General features: G+C 39.1%; 1 protein-coding gene across 2 annotated transcripts in view; it reads left to right on the top strand.

Annotated features, from left to right (window-relative positions):
* Nucleotides 1–10,552, top strand: part of HERC4 (HECT and RLD domain containing E3 ubiquitin protein ligase 4) — a 31,058-nt gene extending 20,506 nt beyond the window's left edge. For both annotated transcript variants that reach the window (XM_027750488.2, XM_027750489.2), the window contains exons 17-26: nt 1,242–1,265; nt 1,780–1,878; nt 3,028–3,195; nt 3,310–3,453; nt 4,345–4,511; nt 5,308–5,374; nt 5,582–5,664; nt 7,355–7,538; nt 8,139–8,241; nt 9,170–10,552. In XM_027750488.2, the coding sequence (XP_027606289.1) occupies nt 1,242–1,265; nt 1,780–1,878; nt 3,028–3,195; nt 3,310–3,453; nt 4,345–4,511; nt 5,308–5,374; nt 5,582–5,664; nt 7,355–7,538; nt 8,139–8,241; nt 9,170–9,378 (1,248 nt within the window). In that variant the 3' untranslated portion in view covers nt 9,379–10,552. The remainder of the gene's footprint in view (nt 1–1,241; nt 1,266–1,779; nt 1,879–3,027; nt 3,196–3,309; nt 3,454–4,344; nt 4,512–5,307; nt 5,375–5,581; nt 5,665–7,354; nt 7,539–8,138; nt 8,242–9,169) is intronic.
* Nucleotides 10,553–15,158: the final 4,606 nt, after the last annotated feature.

Here is a 15,158-nt window from a genome sequence, read left to right on the forward strand (position 1 = left end):
GATTTTAATAATCATTGTAACAGTTCTTTCAATGGCCATAAACACAAAGTGCAGATGTATGATTGGAGAGGACAATACTGAGCATGGGAAAATGAGAGCTGGAAAACTGCTTTGTAAAGTCTTAAGCCTCATTTGTTAACTGAATCAGAAGATTGAGCAGTACCTTTGACGTTACTGTTAATGTACAAGGTACGGCATTTTCCTGTGATCATTTGTACAGTTTCAGGTTGAGCAGAAAAACTTACTTATTATAGGACTGAAAGAAATTCCGTGGTCTTATGCAGATCTCCTTTGTACATAGTTTTGATGGTCTTTTCCTGCCTGCATATCCACCAGTTTCTGGTGTTCCTCCTCTTAAAACTATAAGAAACCCTACTTGCCTGTCGAGTCAGTAGAAATGAATCAAAATTTCTTTTGCCAGTGTAACTCTTATTGCCATAACTTGTGGCAAAAGTGTTTATTCAGTTCCTTAACTGAAATATAGAAGAAAAGAGAATCTGGAAAGTGTACAGAGTATTCTCAGAAACTTGGAAGAAAAAACTTCCATTCTTTCAACGATAAGAAAAAATGAGTGGGGGAAAAATTGAAGGTACTAATAATGAACTATTGATTTGAATAGATGTTCTTGGGATACAGCTTAAGAGGAGACATGAAAGACCATTTGAATTAGGAATAAATAATGGTAGATACAGGAGGAGTACAAAATTGAATAAATCTACCTGTGATGAATGGGATGCTCAAATCTGATGTTAAACTTCAGGAGTCAGTTGCTTTTCTCATGTCATATCTTACAGACCCAAATGATTCTTGAGACTTTATGGTATGGTAGTGGGATTCTTCTGTATTTTTTAATTTTTGCTCATAAAAAATGTTCTGCATTTAATTTGACATGCTGCAGTCATTTGAGAATGAAAATACGTGGGTTAAAAACAGATGTCATTTATTAATGTGCAGAAGTAAACATTTAAAATGTTTGATTTTTTGCATCTAAGAAAATATTATACTTTAATGGTTCCTATTTTTTAAAGACTGATAAACAGGGTGTTGAAAGACAAGCTTGTATTTGGTGGATGAATTAAAATGTTTATGGTTAATATTTATTTCTCAGTAAACCTTCTCTTGGGGGGGGAGCTGTAAACAAATATTCTTTAAATTCTACATCAGAGATTAATAATTAATGCAGACACTAATGCTGCTTTTTCATCTTAATTATTGCTACCTTTGTGCAAATGCTGTCATAGGATGTCAACCATGGATTAACTGAGGTAAGATTGGTTGCAATCTGATTTCTTTGGCAGAGTGTAAGGAAATCAGAAATGTGAATGTCAGGGGTTGTCTGCTGTGTTCTGTTGGGAGTAAAGCTTTAAGTCAGCCATGGCTGTAACGTGAAAAGATCTTTGTGGGGCAAAAATACGTAATTCTCTGGATTGCAAATTTGGAGCAGCAGCTGGAAAAAAAGGACTGCTTTTAGGTCCACTAGCTGCAATAAAAGTTCTGAAATTGAAATATGCTAAGTGAGAGTGTTGTTTGTATCTGTTTGGGTTTGATTGGGTTTTGTTGGTTTTTTGTTGTTTTTTTTTTTTTTTTCTGAAGTAATAGACGATTGGAAATTTATTTAGTATTCCTAAGACACTTTGGTCTTGTACTGATAATGAGTGAAGTTTGAGTTCTCTTTCCAGTAAAACAGACGTATGAAATGAGTCCTGTTGCAGTGGTTTTGTCAGCCATGATGGTGGCTTTGAAATCAGCAGTGCTATGACGTGGTTGTTTCCGTTCCAGTTAACAGATATTCCTGTTATAATTTGCACATACCCGTTTGTATTTGATGCCCAGGCAAAGACAACTCTCTTGCAAACAGATGCAATCATACAGATGCAGGTAAGAGTTAATGGTAGTTTTTAATGTTATTAATTTATTATTTTTTTCCTTAGTTGTGAGCCTTGAGGGGGCTCCTCTTGGAGGTTTTTTGTTTGTTTGGGCACTTTTGGTTGTGTTTTTTTTTTTTAAACACTGTGTAACCTCCATAAGAATGAAGGGTCTGGCTTTAATCTCAGGGTATGTTCATGATAGAAGGTAGTGGTTTTGTGGTTTTGGGATCTCGCTGAAATTAGATTATTTCATAGTTACATACATTTCCAAGGAACTTCTTTTCAGTATTGAGATGGCTTTTTAGTGTTAACAACCCATAGTACAGGTATAAAAAACCCAAACAAATAGCAATAAAAAAACCCCCCACAACCCCAACAAACAAAAAAAACCCCAAGCACCACCCCCTACCAAAAACCAACCCCCCATCCCATATGAGCAGACTTTGAATGATCCCTGGCTCATTGATCCATGTCTGAAAATAAACAGAAAACTTAAGTCATGCTCAAGTAACAGGCTCAAATAGGAAAATACAAGCTTGCTTTTGTAATTCATAATAAATGTAGTTTCATGTGCCTTTAAAAATGTATAGGCACAGTCAGTACGAACATTTGGTGGATTCGTGGAAATGTTCACATTGAATGTTTCTAATAAAAATATTGACTGGTATTAAAACACAAACTTTCAAGAGTTCGCCCTATTCGGGACGTTTGCAAGAGCATTTTGTTTTGCAAACCATTTTAATGCAAAAATTATAATACAAACTAAATAAATTGCTTTTCATTCTGGGAATTAGCTTTTAACTGACGTTTTCGTGTCAGATTTATATTAAACAGCTTAGTCTTCATTAGGTAAAATGTAGGATTTTTTTGCTTCCCTTTGGTATCCGAAGTATTTGGACTAGAATATCGAAAACTGTGTTCTAAGACTTCCCTGAACATTATCATTGATGAGAGCAATGGGTAAAGGGAAAACATTTCCTGAAACTAAATATTTCCTGAGACAAAAGAAATACAAAGAAAACTTGGGCAAATTCAGTAGCTCTTGTAATACCTATTCCCATTCATGTCTTCTGCACTTTTAAAGGCAAGATGGATGGAAAATTAATATTGAGAGGTATCTTTTATTGCCTCCTGACCCTTTGACTTTGTTTTTTTCCAGATGGCTGTTGATCAGGCTCACAGGCAGAATTTGTCTTCTCTCTTTCTGCCAGTATTTGAATCTGTCAATCCATGCCTGATACTCATGGTGCGGAGAGACAATATTGTAGGAGATGCTGTGGAGGTCCTGAGGAAAACAAAGAATGTAGACTACAAGAAGCCACTCAAGGTATTAAAAGTACCTCAAAGTGTCTTCAACTGCAAATAGCTGAGAATTATTTTGGGGCAAACCTTGTTTTACAGCCTGTTTGCAATTCATTGCTGACTGGGTTGTGTCTTTCAGGTTATTTTTGTAGGGGAAGAAGCTGTTGATGCTGGAGGTGTTCGCAAAGAGTTTTTTTTGCTCATCATGAGGGAGTTGCTAGATCCCAAGTACGGAATGTTCAGGTATTATGAAGAGTCCAGGCTGATCTGGTTCTCTGACAAGGTAGGGTGTGATCTATGTTCAGTAATTTTATTTTAACTTACAATATCTATATTAATAATACATGAACATGGTAGTTTGTGGTAGTTGTGTTTCAAGAGGGGAAACTGAAGCAAGTATTCTCATAAAATGGTTATTGTTGTCATTGTTAGATAAAACCTTCCCCTTCTGTTTTCCCCATTCCTTGCTCACTCCTTACCAGCCGGCCCCAACCCAGACATGTTAGGGAGAAGTACCAGCCAGAACAAACTGATTCCAAGAGCAGAATCAGTCAATCAGGGTGGCAGAGAAAAAATTCCCAAAGTGGCCTGTTGAACAGGTCCTCCTGTGTTCAGTCCCATTTATGAGTGATAGGTGGTCACCTAGTTGTACTTCCTCAAAAGGTTTGATCACTGACTTTTTAGTCCTCCTTCACAGAAAAGCACTGACTAGGGTGGCTGTATCCCAAATGGTGACATTTCCAGTTTTGTTTTAAGCCTTGGCTATTAAATCCAAGGAGGTCAAGAGGGGAGCTCCTCCCTCTTCTTCCCAGTGATAATTTTTTTAAAAATTGGCATATCTTTAAGCACTGAACAGTGCAATAGGAAGTCAATGACAAAGCCAGAATCTTAATGCAGTGTTTGAGCAGTATGTGTCACCTGTAACACAGAATATGTTGTAGCTCCCCCCCCCCCCCCTTTTTTTTTTCTGAGTAGAAAGGATTCTGTTTCCTTGGATTTCATTCTCAGCTGGTTAAGCTTTATCCTCTTCTCATCGGTACTGAGGGACACCTACATATTTAAAGAAAATAGAAATGAACCTCAGATTATACTGCACTGTACACTTTTTCCTGGACTCTGCAAGATTAAAGTAACTTCTTTATTTTAAACCATGTTGTCTGTTTTCTGTTCTTAGACCTTTGAAGACAGTGACTTGTTTCATTTGATTGGTGTTGTCTGTGGGCTAGCAATATATAATTTTACTATTGTAGACCTTCATTTTCCTCTGGCTTTGTACAAAAAGCTATTGAATAAGAAACCATCCCTGGATGACTTAAAAGAATTGATGCCAGATGTTGGCAGGTAAGCAAGAAAAAAAAATGGATGCTGCTAGAAATGAGTTTTGAAGTCAACATTTGCCTTTAAGAATACAGCAGGGTGTTTTTTTCTTATTTCCACACTAACTGGATAAACAGCTCAGAGTAACTTGCAGCCATCATGTCATTTGGGCAAGGAGACACAGTGTTGTGAAACACCTGCTTCTAAGTGCTTGATGTTAGTGTTTGTGCCTTTTACTGTTCTACAAGAAATTCAGGGGAAAAAATATTCAAACCCCTTAAGTTTTAGTCATTAATTTTATAAGGCTAAGTGTGAACATAGTTTTAGTTCCAAATGGCTTAAGTTGATCAAGAAAATATTTTTGCTTAGGAACAAATATGTGTTAAATATTTGCCTTTGACTAGGGATTTGAACAGGTTCAAGTGAGTGGAAAAGGGTGTTTGAATTTGCCACAGTGTATTGTAATGCTAAAGTTTTCATAGATTCAAGGAGAAATCAAAGATGTCAATGGAAGAGCCAGTCAATGGTTATTATGTACTTACTGCCTCTAGTTTGGGAATCCCTTAACTGAAGTCTAAGATAGGAATCTTCTCTCTTCACAGGGGGGAATAATCAAAAGGAAATAACTCTACAAGTAATAGTAAAACGAATGCTTGAGATTTCCCAGCACTGCACAAGGTGCAAGTCAATGAGCTAATAAATGAAATCACAGTAGAAAGATATTTTCAAAACTTGAATTATCAAAGCATAAAGAACACTTCAGGAAAATACATTCTTCTTTCTTTCCTCTGGTACGAATACTTTGTACCTTATTTTTCAGGGGAATGCAACAGCTATTGGACTATCCAGAGGATGACATAGAAGAAGCATTTTGTCTTAATTTTACTGTAAGTTTTATATGGTGTTTGAAGTATCTTATCAAGCTCATACCTTCTGTTATAATTGCCTCTGATGGAGCGTTTGAGCAAAAGCATCAGCTGCTGATTCCTACGAGTTTTAGTTCTGTGTCTGCCATTCATGTTGCTGTTAGCTAAGTGGTGGGAAGAAGTACTTTATGCAGTAAATAAGATTTATACTATCTTTATTTCAAATAGATCACTGTGGAAAATTTTGGTACAACAGAAATTAAGGAGCTTGTTCCTAAAGGTGCTGACATTCCTGTAGTCAAACAAAATAGGTGAGTTCTGTGGGTCGTGGGGTCGGTTTGGTGTTACTGTCTGCCTTGGGAATGTAACTGGGCTATAAATACTCTTTGCTAAGCTCTTGCACTACTGTTGGAGGATAAAACTACTTTGGCTATTTTCCCAAGATGTTCTCCTGTGTATTATTAAAATAGCTGTTTTCTTGTATTGACACGGGCACAGGCTGCCCAGAGAAGCTGTGGCTGCCCCATCCCTGGAAGTGTCCAAGGCCAGGTTGGACAGGGCTTGGAGCAACCTGGGATAGTGGAAAGTGTCCCTGTTCATTGACCAGGGTTGGATTAGATCTTCAGAGGTCCCCTCCAAGTCAAACCAAAACCATTTTATAAGATTAAAAATGTTTATGGTTCTGCAGGAGGTTATATATCATTGAAATTCAGTGAGTAATAACGAGAACTTTGACCTAAGTGTCATTATGTGGCAGCTATTCATATATGAATATTATTTCAGTGAAGTCTTCCCTTTGTAGAGCAAGATAACATTAGATAAACTAATCTGGTGTTACTGTCAGAAGAATATGTGGCAGGTGGGTTTTTTCCTTGGTTGATGACTCTGTAACTTTGATTTACAAAAGCAGCTTCTCCCACCCTTTGTTCCCTTTCTGCTCCTGGAGAGTAGGCAGAATATATCTGGTGGTGCTTTTGTCTCTTTTTGCAGAATACTACCATTTCCTCTCTGTCAATTCCTGTCATGTATTCCAGTCTGTTCTTTAATCTTCATGAATTCTCTGTGCTTGTACTTTTCCCAGAGTAAAGGGAGAATGGCATGGAAAGAGCATACTTTATGATAACTGCATGCACATGTAAAACATGATAGCTTTTCAGTTCTCTAGTATAGGTTTGATGTTCTGTCACAAAGTGACAGTAAAATTGGAGTTGAATTATGAGAAAAGTTTCCAGGTGCTCATGGAATGCCTGCTGGACGTTGTCATCACACATTGTCTTGCAACAGTGAAGAATTCCTCTTTCTCAAGATCTAAATTTTCCATGATGCTTTCATTGATTTTAATAATTATTAACATAGAGTATACACTCTGCCACTGTAGAAACTAACAGTGTTCACTGGGCTTGATTAAAAAAAACCCCATAATGTTGAATTATCACATCAAGGAATTTTAGTTCTCCCCTAAATGCTGCAGAAGATGTTTCCAGCAAGATGGGAGAACTCCTCGTACCAAAGCACAGATAACAGGCCATCTGTTTTCTGTGTCCTGGCTCCTTGGCACTGATCTTTCTACTGGACAAGACTCAAATGTCCATTTGAAGTTGATTAACATTTTTAGTGCTAATATGGTAATCTTTTTAATTAAGAAAAATACAGAGTTTAATTAAGAAAAATGAGTTTAACCAGTCGGTTTCAGGGCACTGCATGGAATTGAGGCCTCTCAGCTTGTTGCCACTGGGTCCAGTTCACTGCAGTGCATACAGATAATGTTAACAGTGTTTGAAATAAATCACACTGAATGATACTGCTTTTCTGGGGCACATTAGGGACCCTGCCTTGGGGGTGTCATGGGCAAATACATTTATGCCCCATTTTGTCTTCACTGTGGTGAAGACAAAGCAGAGAATGCAATATATTAGGCTCTTCTTTTGCTTCATTTTCTATGCTGTGTTTATACAGAAATGGCTGCTTCTTTATTTTCTCACATAATTCTTCTTCATACAGGCAAGATTTTGTAGATGCATATGTGGATTACATCTTCAATAGATCTGTGGCTTCCTTGTACAGTGCATTCCATGAAGGCTTCCACAAAGTATGTGGAGGTAAAGTTCTCCAGCTCTTCCAGCCCAGTGAGTTGCAGGCAATGGTGATTGGGAACACAAACTATGACTGGAAAGAACTGGAAAAGGTAAGAACCATACTTAGCTGTTGGTTTCATGCAGTTTTAATTTCAGGGTGCAAAAGTGTCCTTTTGAGCTCTGTTTTAATTTCAGGGTGCAAAAGTGTCCTTTTGAGCTCTGTTTTAATTAACCTGACTTCTGATCTTTATTGGATTGACTGACATCTTAAAACATCAGTGAATTAAGACCCTAAAATATTATTTACCTACCTTTAGCTTTAAAAAAAAAAAAAGGCCTTAAGCTTTTCCATCTAATTTCTGAAGGAAATCAGAAGAGAGAGGAAGAAAAATCCACAGAACCCAAAGGCAGCTGTGTACAATGTATTGTGTTAGAAAGGGGAAGGTGAACAGAATACACAGAGTTACTGAAAGTAAATATTCTTGATTGCCAGAACTCAGTGAGACTTTGTTTCTATTGGCATTGAAAATGCTTTGTAGTACAGGCATCTGTCTATATAGGTGAAGTCAGACTGAACAGCTGAAGAAAATAGACTGAGGAAAGTAGTAATCCCTCACTTGCTGTATTTGTTTACACAAACTGCATTCGTTCTACTTCAGTGTCATGTTATCCTGTGAGTGAACAATAACCCCATTTCCTGCTCATTTCAGAATACAGAATACAAAGGAGAATACTGGGCAGACCATCCTACAATTAAAATTTTCTGGGAGGTTTTTCATGAGTTGTCTTTGGAGAAGAAGAAACAGTTTTTGTGTAAGTATTTGAAATGACTTCACAGAAGTTCCTGGCTGACCAGGGTTGCTGGGCTTTCAGGCTCTTGCTGTAAGAGGGCAGACGTAAGTACTTGTCTGTAGGGGTGTGATTATCTTTATTTGGAAGAAAAAAATCATAGTGAAAGAAATTCATTATGAGCTTGTCTCCAGTTTTGCTGGGGTTGTCCTGGGTAATTCTGGGTGATGAGTAGTTGCAGATCACAACAGCTCAGAGCAGCATTAAAAAAAAAAAAAAAAAGAAAACCCAATCCTCCCAAAACACAGTAACCTAAACCACTGCTGTCATTTATCTGATGGCTAGGATTTTTTTCTTCGCGTGCTTTGACATAAAGTTCACATCCTCTAGGCTTTTAATTGCACATAGATGGAATTTTGGAGTTGTAACTGATTGGAAATATGTGAAGGTACTTATATGGACGAAAATGTACAGGTAACAAAGTAATCAAAGTTTCCTGTAAATGAGGTTTTGTTGAGAATAGATCATAGATTAGTTTCCAATTCAGATGAATTGCTTATTGAACAAACTAATTCTGTGTGTTTACAAGATACTTGCAAGTGCTCAGCAAAGGTACAGCCAGTGGATTTTGAATTAAAAAGTTCTGTTGCATGAAAAACTTTATAGTATTTCTCTCCCTCTCTTTTTTTTTAAGGACTGTTTGGCTTCATGTGCTAACATGAAATGCTTTCCTTTATGTGTTAGTTGTTGTGTTACAGTTGTGAGTTTGTATCTGTAAGGCAGAGACCAGGTTAAGGCATTATTCCCTGTTTTTCAAACTCAACAGAACTTTAGTGTGAAAAGCCAACCATTGCTGGAATTATTAGAAAGGCCAACAATGATTAGAAGTGCATATGTGGCATATGTAATGTTAGTCTTAAACTGATCACAAGACTTTGTTTTTTCTTGGCAGTGTTTCTGACAGGCAGTGATCGTATTCCCATTCTTGGAATGAAGTGTCTTAAACTGGTCATCCAGCCAACGGGAGGAGGAGAAGATTATCTTCCGGTAGCTCACACTTGCTTTAATCTTCTTGATCTTCCAAAATACACAGATAAAGAAACCCTAAAATCTAAGTTGATCCAGGCTATAGATCACTATGAAGGTTTCAGTTTAGTATAAGTTCAGAGATGAGAGTTCTGTGTAATGTGGGATCATTAAGTTGTTGTGTCTTTCTTGTGATGGTAAATTCAGTGGATTAAATGATGCAGTTGATAATATAATGGATTATTTGCAGAAATGTTCAGTGGTACGGATATTCATGGGAGCCAAAAAAACATTTCCAAAACTGAGGAACTGTCTTAATACATACCTTCTTGTACAAAGCCATGTGGATTTTGCCATCTTACAATAAAAATGAGAGTATTACGGGAGTCAAGTTTCACTAACATGAATTAACATTTCACCTTATGCAAACAATTTGGCGTGTGAGTGCATGAGAGACTTGCTTCGGTTTTTCAAATCACTTAGTAAGGACATTTAACTTTTTTCCCTGATTAAATTCACTTGGTAACTTTTCATTTTGTAAATAATAAATTTTTGTGATAAAGTAGTTATGTTCCGATAGCAGTATGGTTTCTATTGCTTGTAATTGAATATGAGCTTCTTTTATGGCTTTTAACAAAAAAAAAAAAGGTGACTACTCTGATTTCTGAAGATATATATTTTTCTGGTTTGTTTTAAGAACCTTAATAACGGAAGTGATTGTTTAAGAGACATTCATCTTCACGATGTACAATCCATGAAGCAGTCACTTAGTGCCGATACAAAACCAAACTGCATTACAATGGCATCTTTAATATGTGGATGGACAAGCTGACTTAATACACTGTTTTATTTTTAAGGACTGATTCTGTAATTAAGTGGACACAATTATAAAAGAGGTTAATTTATCAGTTGCAACCTCTGCAGTCATGTGTCAAGAATACAGCTTAAAAGAAAAAGATGCACCAGCTGATTGTTGCTGTCAAGAGGTTAAACGTTTATTTTTAAATGCTGAAAGCGTAGTTTATGGTTTCTAATAGAATTTTCACTTTTTTCCAGATAAATGCATTTGAAATAACCTTTAACACCCCTCTCCCCTTTTCTTAAGATTTTATTTTTAGTATAATTGCCCTGAGACGATTGTGCTTAGCTGGACACTTTCGGATTTGACTTTTCCTTCTCTGGTTAAATTCCAGATTTTGTGGTGTTAATGCATATGTGACTTGCAGCTGTGAAACAAATATTTATTTTTTTTAGATTTTTAAATGCAGTGAAAAAATTCAAGCTATAATAAAAGACTTGAATGAAAGCCTTTGTTGGTTGATGTGTACAGATGCTTGCAGCCTGCATATGTCTTCGAGTGGAGGGCAACTTTTGCATGCATTACATTGAGAGTACAACTAGGATACCAAGATCTCACTTGAAAAGCAGGGAAATCCATTCATTGTAATAAATTATATAACATGCAGTTCCTGGCAGTAGATGTACATATGATACCAAACAGGTCAGTATACTTAAAATCACTTTTTTTCCTTAAACTGTGTTTTTACAGCTTTCTCATGAAGTTTAACCTCAGTAATTTCTTGTATGCAGCCCATATTTCTTTTCCTGGCTGGGAAATGCTCCCTCTTGTTAAAAACAAGAAACCAGCAAATACTAAAGCAGCTTAATCTTATTATATATGGAAGAAACAAAAAGAGAAAAGAAAAGGGGGGGGGAAAGATAATATACTGTCATTTTACCAGGTAATATTAAAACACCATTTTAAAATCATGAAACACCAAGACTGTGAAGGCAAATACTCAAAAATTAGAAAGTGGCAAATGTAAAACTGTCTTACTCCTTTTCCCCTTGTGTACTATTACATATGCAAGTGCTGTTGTTTCTTTTTCTGTGGGAGTCTTGCTTCATTTGTTATACATGGTTGGTGTTCACTAAATAGTAGGGGGTTTATCTTCAGTTGTGCAGGTCCAAGTCTGATTTAGTGCTTGTCATCTAAATCCATTTCTTCCTCTCTTGGAACGTTAGTGGGATATGAGTAAGCATTGGAGGGTGGGGGGTCTTGAATGGTTGGTTAAACGTCACCTTAAGAATCCACTGGCAGAGCAGGGTTAGGGTCACTTTCCTCAGGACTTTTCATTCACCTGAGAATTCTTTCTGCAGTTTTAGCCTTGGTTTTATTCACTTCTGCAAGAAATGGAGTTGGGTCCTACAGTGCAAAATGTTCCTGACTATCTTTGAGGTGTCAGTTTATTCGGTGCAGGGAGGCAGGAGCCCAGTCACAACACAGACATTATCTACATAACAAGGTAAAGGACTTCTTTGTAGTACTAGAACAATTAATAGTCATTGTATTACTTCTGTCAAGCAGTTCAATACTTTCTGCAGTGCTTATGTTGCCCTTAGTTCATTGAACATCATGACAGCCCTGGGAAGGAGATCTGCTGAAGTTGTACACTTAGGTTTCCTCAGCCTGGAAGAAGGAGGGCAGCAGGAGGTGCTTTCTCTTGCTTGGATCAAGTATCATTTTGCGTACAATATTTGATGCTGTGCATCATTTAAGGGGAAAAAAACAATCCCTGCTATGCTGAGCTAAAATAACCATGGTGTTAATGAAGAAAGAGTAAAGCTTTCCTTCTCTTCAAATCTTCAGGTAATCAGGTAAGCTTGTGTACCTCTTTTTAAAAGGATAATGGAAGCAGCTGGGGAATGGTAGTAGTTTGGGCTGTGGTGGGAGCATTTTACAGTAATTAAATTTTTTTTATAAGGTATTTTTATTTGATAATTAGATCAGCATTTGATAAAGATTCAGAATTATCACTGCAGGAGGCCAGTCGCATGTCAAATTTGAATCCATCTCCACTATGGTTACTGAAGGAGGCTTGCTGTTGTCTTAGCAGTGCAGTCATGAACTGGATTTATTGCACCTGTCATGTTAGTGCAGGGGTGAATGAAGACTGAATTTCCGTGGCAGAACTACAGACATTTTTCCCCCATTTTCCAGGGCAAAACTAAGAACGCAGTGTAGAGCTATTAAAGCAGTGAGCCCTGCTCAAGCACAATGACTTGTCTCCTTTGGCACTTCATGGCAGTTACTGTTAATGAGGTTGTTACTAATCATAGAGCATGAAGCCATGGTGTTCCCTTTAAGAATGTTCATAAGCTACTTCAAAAAGGATTGTAATTCACTGCGCCTCTCTCTGCTGCAGTAAACTTGATTTATCAGTAATAAATGAAGCTTAATGTAATCAAATACCACTATAAAAGAGAGCTCTTTAAAGGCACGTGAGGTTCTGCAGTTAAGATAAATACAGGTAAATACAGTTTTCAGCATGATAGGCTGGTGTACAGTAAGCACCTCAAGAATGGCTGTGTTGACTTTCTATGTGCAACCAGAACTATGTATTTGTGTGTACTATGAACAACTGCCTGACTCAGTTATTGAAGGGGAGAAGAAAAAGAGGAAGAACAAAACATTTCTTTCCTCTGATAAGTGACACTTATCAATACCCACTACCACGTGGGTATTTCTTAATTGCCAGGTCAGGGTGGGGTTTGGATGGACTAATTATCGCCCTCCTGTTTTGGTCTGCTGTTCATGTTTGTGTTGGTCCAGTCTGGAGCTATGACTTCAAAAACTCTACCTGGACCTTGAAAGCTGTAGAACATCTTCTGTCACCTGCCATAACCAGGAAATTCCCTGGGCCTGATCTGTGTGGACACCTAATCAACAAAATAACACCACTAGCGATCGTTTCTGTGCGCTTGAGTTCCCTGAGTATGAGACTGAGTCCTCAGGTATTCTATTTTCTTGGGTGAAGGAACCTGTTTGTGCCTATACACATTATTTTGTGCTGTGCTACCTGTTACACTGACTTCCTTTGTGCGAGTATCATAAAACTTTCTAACTGCAAACCTTTGCCTGCCCATTTCTGCGCTGATGCAGAGCTGGTGAACAAGAAAAATGTTTTGTCTTCTGATCACAAGACATCCTGGGGTGGGATGAAGGCACACAAACCCAACTAGCAATAACATGGGCACACTACAACTGTGCCAGAAGTACTGTATGTCCAGACCTACTGGCTTCTTATTACCAGTGAACTGAACTGAGTTCCTGCATATCCCCTGGGTGTGAATGTATTTTGTCGATCTTTTGCGAAAAACCAAAATAATGTGTTGCCTGGTGTGTCATCAAAGCCCCCTGACATGAGCTAGGGCAGCAGTCAGCATTATTTTTTTTCTCCAGCCAAAGGCACATACATCAGTTTCAGATTATTAGGAAAATGATGTTTAGGAGTTACTAATTTCAGGTAACCCAGAGCACCTGAATCCTGCACTGTGCAGTGAATGTCTGCAGGTATTTACTGTTTCCCCCCACGTGCCTGATTGATTACATGAGGAAACAAAAGCTTAATGAAGGCTTCGGTTTGAGTAGAATGCAAAAGTCAAGTTTCTTTCCCTTTTTTTAGCAAATACAGCAGCTTGACCATTAGAAGGAACAGACCTGGCAGACTGTAGCTAAAAAACACCTTCCTGTAGAAATTTTATTTGTCATGTCTTTAAAAAATTTCAAAGATGAAACTAATTTCGTTTGTTGTGACTCAGTTCTGCAGAGAGGCTCTGTGTGTGCACCTGCGAGCTGCCTGTAGTATCTCCACAAGGCCGAGGCTTTCCCCTGGCGAGAGATCACTATCCTAACAAAGGGAGAGGGCAGCTGAGGAGATTCGGGCGATCAGCACCACCTTCAGCTGAGGGAGTCCTTGGAATAGGCCTACAGCAGGTGGGAGGGGTTCTCTGGCCCGCAGGCTGGTGTGGTAATGCAGCGCTCAGGCTCTGCAGGGAATTGGGGATTTCTCCCAGTGCCCTACAGTAGTGAATGCTCGGAGAATTTTCAAGTTTGGGGCAAGAGGGTGGTGATGTCCCACTAGGACTGAGGCCAGTCCTCCTGCCTGGAGCCGAGCGGGGATGCGGAGCAGCTTCAGCGGAGCCGCTGCAGAGCAAGAGGAGCCTCCGCGGGCTGCTGGGCAGAGGGCAGGGGGTGCCGCGGGAGGGGCTGCCTGGGCAGCCTCGCCGGTCCTGCAGCGTCCCGCTAAGGCCGGCCGGGGCCGGGGATCCCCACGGTCCCGTCCTGGCCCCCGACCCCCGCGGGGCTCCCTCGTGTCCCGCCCCGGTCCCTCCTTGCCGCCGGACCCTGGCGCCGCTGCCCCGCGGTGAGTGGGGCTGCGGGCCGGGCAGGGAGTGCGGGGGCTGGAGATGTGGGGCTTTGTGGCTTTCAAAAGCGTCCGAGGAATATCCGAAATCTGTAACTTAATTTGTAGTTGGCGCGTGTTTGCTTTGCCAGTGGCTCCGTCCCAGGGCATTGCGGTGCGGGGGTTGCTCGGAGAGAGCCCGGGCTGTGGCTCTGGGGTGTGTGGAATTGGGGTGTGCGGGGAAGCCGAGTCTGCCGTGCTCTGTGAGAGTAAAAACAGCAGTCCCGTGCTCACAGAGCGCTCGAGTTTGTGTCTCTTGAGAAACTTAAAGACCTGTGGCCTTGCATCTGCTTTCACCATCTCCAAGGCAGGACGAATAGAGGCTTAAGGTGTGCCTTGCTGGAGTTTGCTTGGGCTGTTGTTTAAAAGGCTTTTATTCTCCAGTCACTTTGTAGATAAGCATATTATGCAAATAAATGCAACTCCTTTTCAGTTGGACTGTTCTGGTTTGATATTTTAAGCATAGATACTGAAACTTGAGGTACTCGGTGTGTCTTCCTTTTTTCAAACTTTTCTGAGAGTTTTCCAATTTGAATCTGAATGCTGGTTTCATTAGAATTTTGTACTTTTATAGCCCCTCTTAATTGGATGTTTTCTGACCCTTTGCTGTCTCATGCATTTAAAAACGTTATGTATTTTCCATAATCGAAAATACTAATTAAAAATGTA

The sequence above is a fragment of the Pipra filicauda genome, unplaced genomic scaffold (genome assembly GCF_003945595.2).
Source record: "Pipra filicauda isolate LSUMZ 115617 unplaced genomic scaffold, ASM394559v2 scaffold4_size7858003_pilon, whole genome shotgun sequence".
In the NCBI taxonomy this organism is placed as follows: Eukaryota; Metazoa; Chordata; class Aves; order Passeriformes; family Pipridae; genus Pipra; species Pipra filicauda.